A 7,500-nucleotide genomic window follows, 5' to 3' on the forward strand; every position below is an offset into this window, starting at 1 on the left:
TGTAGACATTCAGCCTTGTGTTCTCTTAAAAAAATGAGTCAGATACAAAATTCCTGCTCACTTTGTTTGACCTACTGCTTGTAAAAATGAAACAGACAGTGGGCGAGAACAGAATATTTAAGACCTCGCAAGCATTATTAAGTGCATGTCGTAATGTTTAAACAGTGCCAAACGTTTTGAGCTTTCCTTTCATCAGTGGAAATGTCAATTAAATGTATCCTGAGAAAGGAAAAAAGAAAAAAAAGTGGCAATAAATTAATTAAACAAGAGAGACCGCGTCTAAACACCGAGAGTAGCGTTGAAAGAGATTAACGACAGGCAGTGGAGCATGTTTGACCAGCCTCGACATGCTTCGAAATTTGGTAAAACAGTGTCTTGAGTGTTAGATGTATCTTATCACCTGAAACTAAAACTAAGGGAAAAAACCGAGAAATAAAATCATGAAAATTCATGCTAATTACGATCAGAGATCCCAACAAGGTTATGATTTTATGATTCACTTTCTTTAACCTTGACGAGTTGTTAATCAGTTTGAGAATAAATAATCAAACATGGATATTGTCACCTGGTGTAACCCCAAATTCTCACATTACGGTAACTTTACAGAAATTGATAAGAAGGATTATTATTTTGAATGTATTCTTTGAAGCGAAAGACAACATAAAATACTGTCCATGTTTTGTAAATTTAATGCCAATTATGTTACTGTAGGTGGCTTTAACCTGCGTATATTTAAGACAGAGATTCTTCTTCTGTAAACCTGTGACGGTCGTAAAGCAAATCAATCCACCAGCACTTTTATCAACGACAGTAAATTTTGTATCATAGGAATATAGCATATCAATTCGAGAGGACTGAAAAGTAGGTTACAGAATATAGCCAAAATTTGAAGGCATATAGTTGAATCTCTTTTTAACGCAGGCTACAGATTTTTAATCATATCGCTCGGTCTTGTTATGTTCGTACTCCTTGGCTTCTCAATTGAGCAACGCACGGCTGTTTTCAAACTACTGTGGACGATCATTTTTCTCTTGCTGCTAAAGTTCATGGACCCCGAGAATGTAAACAATTTTTAAATGAAAACTAAAAACTCTTTTTTTTTCAGGGATGCATTAACAGTATTGCTAGACTTTACAACTTTGTATCGTTCTATTTTGATATTGTTTTCAGCATGCGTTTACAATGCTATTGGTAAACTGAGAATTGTTAAGCCGTTCGACTGATAGGAGTAAGACAGCGCTTGAAAAAATTCAGTACATTGTCCTTTTTTGTGTCATTTTGGGTTTAATCCTAAGAAGGTCTTAAAATTAAAATACTTACATGTACAAAATGGGTTTTCGTGTTATTGTGGCCCTGATCCGTAGCGTGTCAAGGTGTTGTTTGAATTTCAGATGGTATCATGAGTTGTATGTAACATATTTACATTCTCGTTACAACTCAATGCAATCAAAAGACAGGTGATGCGTCTGTGTAATTAAAATGCAATGGAACTAATACTAAAATTTCCGCCTTTTGAAACTTTCAAAGCAGATCAGTCGAATTTAATAACTTCGAAGCCCTTTTTTCCCCATGAAAAATCCACGACTTTATGTGATAGCTCAAATTATGTCGGAAGCAAATTTAGTTCGTATTAATGAATTTGAACAGACTGATGTCAAGAATATAGCAAATTGTCAGTGAAATATTTGAATGTAACGTGGCTGTTTGCAGAAGTTGACATTTGTCGAAATGTGTATAATGCAAGTTTATTTCGTCAGTCAGCCCTTCGTGGGAGTAAGTTTGCATTTGGCTTGTAAAGCGTCAAAAGAGTCGACAGGGACAGGGATAAAGTTGGGGAGCACAAGCATCACTACAAGGGAGGACAAAGAGCTTGGGGATTGGATCGGCCACACGTTGAGGAGACCAGATGGACATGTAGTCAAGAGGGCACTGGAGTGGAACCCACAGGGGAAGCCAAAGAGAGGGAGACCCCGGCACACCTGGTGATGTACGAGAATGACAGAGTTGGAAGAGAGGAAACATCTCAGGTGGAATGGGGCAAAGGGTACTGCACAAAATAGGGTTAGGTGGCGCGCTCTAGTTGAGGACCTATGTTCCACTAGGAACGAAAAGGAATAAGTATGTAAATGATTGAAATTACTGATGATTTTCAACTTAAGTCATGCCTGCCACATGTCTGCCACATCACTTTAAAAGTTGACTGAGCATTCAAATTTAGGTGTTTGGGTCGCCTGTGCGGGTGTTACGAAAATTAAGACCTAAGACCAAAGACCCCGCAGTCTTAGTTTTCGTAGTACGAAAACTACGACTCCTTGTAAACAGTGGAAATTGCGGGAAACAAACCCGGGAAAGGGAAAACTTACCACTAGTCAGAGATTTGGGCGCTGGATATTGTCTCCATACATAGCTTATTTCTTAGGCTCAGGCTTTCTTTGGCTTATTTCTCAGCTTATTTCAACGAGGATATGATATCTGTTAGGGGGTGGGTGTACATCATCGCGCTATTCTAGTACTTTGACGCATTATTTATAAGAAACATTAAAATCAGTATAAACAGAAACTATAACAACTTTAATAACTCCGTTGTAAATTAAAAACTACAGAAACCGAATCTGTGAACCCTTTTGTTGTAACAACCTAAAAATGTGATATACCAATTATTTTGTCAGGACACATTTGTTATCACGGATAGCAAGTCCACAATTTCGCTGTAAGTAACCACGCAACCTATTAACGGATGGCATAGATGGTCAAGCTTATTATTTTGACTGACGGGGGACTGAAAAAGTTTTACATGCAGGACATAAGCGATTTTCTGTAACTTTCTCCGCATTTGCCCCATTAGCCTGTTTCAGTCAGGATATCAAGTGCTGCCCAAAGGGGTGGGGAGTGGCAAGGGATTCTCCTTATTAAAAAGACCCTACCTACGGAAGCTTGTAGGTGCCATCCGAGTTGTTAAAAATCCGACAACAAAGTTGTGAAAATCCGACATAAAAATTGCAAAAATCTGACATCCGAGTTGGGAAAATCCGACATCCGAGTTGCGAAAATAATGCTAAGACAGAGCAAAGTTAAACCAACTATATGGAAACGTTTCATTGATGGCGTTTTCTCACTATGGGACGTAGATCATGAAACAGTAAATCAACCTGTTCATTGCCCAAGCCCAGTACTGCCGATCGAAGAGACTACTTAGATAGCTAGAAGGAAGGGAAAAATTGAGCGGGAAGGTACTCGAGCCAGTCCCCCTTAATCACAAGCCCGCAATGTATTGTTGGCTAAAAAATAAATTCACGACACCGCGAAAAATAATTCTCTCAGTACTATGAAAAATAATTGGCAGTACCACTCAAAAAAAAATTATTGGTGTGAGTCAAAAAATTCATTCATAGAACCTTGTTTATCGTAATATGAAAACAAGTGAAAGAATTCTTCTTCGTTCAAGTCGATCTTGAACTTTCTCATCATTTGCCTGAACTGGAGCAGTGTGCACGTGCCCGATCCAATCTTGTCTAGGGCCTGAGTGAGAAAATGAATGAACTTAGAACACAATTATTATGGTTGTCGCTGTCATGGAAAAATGGAGGAAATACAGAAATTCTGTCCAAAAGTCAGTGAGACGTCAATTTTATTTTGTTTTTCTCACTATGGGACGTAGATCATGAAACAGTAAATCAACCTGTTCATTGCCCAAGCCCAGTACTTCTACCCAACTATAATGCTGGCAGAGAAGGAGAAAACTTTCCTAGTCACATCAACAGTATACAAGGAGAATGATTCGAAAAATAATTTATTTTCGATATCGAGACGTATCACCATAGGCAGCCCAAGTTCGCGTCACTAGAGAGCGTGTAATAATTAATTACTCAGAGTGGGAAGATGACCTTTGAGTGCAAGCGGTATTGGGTTACAGGCAGCCGTTGAGAATTAAAGGCGTTATATGGGAAATGAAATACAGTCGATTATGAAGCCCAAAAAACGCTAAATTTAACGTTCATTCAATAAAATGAATAAACCTGACTCACCCCTGGTGTATTCTTGTGCGTTTTGGTGCTTATTTTACCGTTTCGGGCATTCCGTGAAATCACTGTCATTCCCGTCCTAAAATTTCCCCAAAGATTTACTGCCGATCGAAGAGATTACTTAGATAGCTAGAAGGAAGGGAAAAATTGAGCGGGAAGGTACTCGAGCCAGTCCCCCTTAATCACAAGCCCGCAATGTATTGTTGGCTAAAAAATAAATTCACGACACCGCGAAAAATAATTCTCTCAGTACTATGAAAAATAATTCGCAGTACCACTCAAAAAAAAAAAAAATTATTGGTGCGAGTCAAAAAATTAATTCATAGAACCTTCAAAAAAAAAAAAATTACCAGGCCCCCTTTTACATCAAATAATTCATGCTGTTAAAAATAATTGGGAACACACCGAAAAAAGCCGTTTTGTATTACCGATAAAAATACTCATCCCGTTAAAAGGTATAACGGTGGCTGAATTTTGACCAGAACGGGCCTCCATAAAAAACCACCCTTTAGAAGTGGCCATAAACTGTACTTTATAAAGGAAAAGCTAGTGAAATGTAATCTGGCATATCTTGAAAACATGTTGAAAGGCTTTTGTGGAAGGATCGAGTTAAGGACCACAGGAACAAAGGAGGAATTGGTTCAACGACTCTCCACTCGAAACCACGAGGCTTTTTTTCAGAAAAGGGTTACCCGGCCCATATTAGTAGAGTGTAAATTTAAAACGTCCCTTCGGAGGGAAATGTATCAACCAAGTCAGCAGGATGGACATTTGACTCTGGTTTGTTTATACCGAAAATTGGACAAGAAGACATCAAACACAGGGGAAAAAAGGACAATGTAGAAAAGCTCTTTGTATGTCCCAATCTCGAAAATGCACACTAAGTTTAAGCCGGGTCGTGGTCGGTAAAGTAATAAAACAGGGTCTACGTAAACTCACAACTAACAGTTCGGAAAGAACAATTGCAAGAACTGGAGAGCGTGAAACATTGCAGCCAACAGGCCCTATCACACTATATCGACCGAAAAATACTAACGAAAACTGACTTTTGAGAACACATCGAGTTGAAAACGCCTGTACTTTTTCAGTGACAAGTGAATTCAAAACCTGTGGAAAGCGATGACGTCACACCTTAGAAAGCATTTGTAGCAATGGGTAAAAAAATGAATTGCAAAGCGTAGGATAACTATTTTGTAATCCGTTTTTTCCACCGTCTTCTGAGTGTTTTAAAAAAGATAGGTGAAAGTAACCATAATCATAATCATTTGTCTTCGAAGTGATGAAAACGTAGAATTTCAAAAAGACGTTATAGCTGATGGGCAATCTCGACCCCAGAGCTCTTCTCTTTGAGACCAGACCAGTGACTTTTCACTAGTTTTGGTGAAGAACAATCATGAAAAGTGTCTCTGATTGGTGCATTCATGTTAGCACTAAAAGAACCTTACGGCTCATGTCCTCCTGCATTCTCCTACATAGGGTTTCCCAGTTTCATGGGTTTGTGCATCGGAATTACACCCCAGGAATTACACATGGCATGACTCTTGTCCAAGAGAACGAGCAAGTGCCTTGATGGGACCGAACCTCTTGTAAAAAGTAAATGAAAACAAAGACAACATTTTCAACATTAATTACGCATTTACTGTTACTAGCATTCAATGAATTCACAGTGCTTCGTTTTTATAATGCACTGTAAAACGAAAGGTTAATTTAAAAGTCAGTGCTTTCATATCATTTCATATGTACAACGTATGAGAATAGCTAAAGAATACGCTGCTAATTAAAAGTCTTGCTATTTTTTAAAGCGATGTTTATTTTTGTCTGTACATGCCAGTCCCTCAGAATCCACATTTGTCAGCAAACAACGCAGAGCACTGAACCTGTCACTCGAGGTGCGCTCTGAGGAAATCGTTGTAATAAATCTTCCCTGTGATGTGTTTATCGTAATATGAAAACAAGTGAAAGAATTCTTCTTCGTTCAAGTCGATCTTGAACTTTCTCATCATTTGCCTGAACTGGAGCAGTGTGCACGTGCCCGATCCAATCTTGTCTAGGGCCTGAGTGAGAAAATGAATGAGCTTAGAACACAATTATTATGGTTGCCGCTGTCATGGAAAAATGGAGGAAATACAGAAATTCTGCCCAAAAGTCAGTGAAACGTCAATTTTATTTTGTTTTTAGGATATTAGGTTTAAGAAGGAGATTCCCTGTCAATTGTAGCTAATCCCGTTTCAAAAAATCGCTGCAGATGAATTGATTTATGTGTCTTCATTGCTATCTTCATTTTCCCCGGATTCGTCCTGGATGGTCAGTGAAAAGTCAGGGAATTTATTCCATCCTTCTAAGTGCCAACCCTGATTATAGCAACAGAACCTAAGAAAAAGTTAAAGCGTGTGCCAATATTTCTTGCGCTAATGCTTGCGCTGAAAGGGCAAACCAATAGCAAGGTTTACAAAAGACAGTTATAACTCACGTGATCAGCTGCCTTACTTTCCGCCGAAGCAAACCGAAACTCTTTCGTGGAAAAAGATTTAATTCCAGAGGAAACGTTTTGGTTTCATAACGTAGCGGGTTTCTGGTTTTCGTCACTTCAGCGACATCACCCGAAAACGTTTTATGACCGTCATTTGTCTTACCCTGAATGCTCTCCTCATTTCCTTCCAATCGCGGCGCACTGGTGCACGTAGGCTGGCCATAAGCTCAATCAGCCTATCACTCATTATGCCTGGGCTTGTCTTTTGAAACAAAACACAACCAGTGAAACAAGTTAGTGCACGTTATGACTTGAGACAAAGGGGGTTACATCCGAATTCATTTGCGAGAAAGTATTGCTGCATTGTTCCGAGCGGGACACAGTCGTCTCTGATGCGGCAGTCAAATAATTTTCTCTTCCCCGAAGGCTCTATCTCCAATTGGCGCGTTGAAATCACTAGCGCCGTTGCTTGTTGCAAGATTCCGTATCCAGTCAGTGACATTTCTAAACATTTTCTGGAATATCCTTCACTTTTCAGGACAGCCGATGTAAAACAACTCCCCCTCTGCATGCCGCCATGCCACGGACTCTTAACATGGGTGATTCGACCGAAAAAAATACTCACATCACCGGCATTCTTGCACAGTGTTTTGCGAGAGGATTATCGAAACCGTTCACAAAAAAACCTTGACAATGAGTGATGAGAAATACGCAAATCATCGCATGCGCTTTGTTAAGTAGCGTTATCTCAACTACAATGATATTAAATGTAAGGAGAAATGTAGACTCGGAAAAATATCCGAGTTCCAGATGGGATTTGAACCCACGACCCTCCGTGATCTAGTCGGATGCTCTAACCACTAAGCTACTGGAGACTCTATGGTGACCAAGGGTCAATTTGTGGGTCTCGACTGGAACCGCATCGCGCGGCTACACAGCCAAGTACTGACTAGCACATTTGAAACTCACTAACAGCATCGCGCTGTTACATTAAAGTGAGTGTGTGAA

The 7,500-nt window shown here is 39.5% G+C and overlaps 2 protein-coding genes across 3 annotated transcripts in view; both read right to left on the minus strand.

Annotated features, from left to right (window-relative positions):
• The window catches only part of LOC138007414 (RYamide receptor-like), a 6,902-nt gene extending 5,517 nt beyond the window's left edge, over positions 1-1,385 (minus strand). The window contains exons 1-2 of one of the 2 annotated variants that reach the window (XM_068854307.1): positions 1,321-1,385; positions 1-24 (exon numbers count right to left, since the gene is read on the minus strand). The exon at positions 1-24 is cut by the window's left edge and continues 93 nt beyond it. The gene's annotated coding sequence lies outside the window, so the exon portion shown is untranslated. Of the gene's footprint in view, positions 81-1,320 lie in introns of those variants that run through there. The other variant, XM_068854308.1, reaches the window with a different exon arrangement.
• Positions 1,386-5,646: 4,261 nt separating this feature from the next.
• The window catches only part of LOC138007415 (EF-hand calcium-binding domain-containing protein 6-like), a 64,191-nt gene continuing 62,337 nt past the window's right edge, over positions 5,647-7,500 (minus strand). The window contains exons 36-37 of the mRNA XM_068854310.1: positions 6,656-6,754; positions 5,647-6,076 (exon numbers count right to left, since the gene is read on the minus strand). Coding sequence (XP_068710411.1) covers positions 5,903-6,076; positions 6,656-6,754 — 273 coding nt within the window. The 3' untranslated portion in view covers positions 5,647-5,902. The remainder of the gene's footprint in view (positions 6,077-6,655; positions 6,755-7,500) is intronic.

This window comes from Montipora foliosa, chromosome 6, assembly GCF_036669935.1.
Source record: "Montipora foliosa isolate CH-2021 chromosome 6, ASM3666993v2, whole genome shotgun sequence".
Classification (NCBI taxonomy): Eukaryota; Metazoa; Cnidaria; class Anthozoa; order Scleractinia; family Acroporidae; genus Montipora; species Montipora foliosa.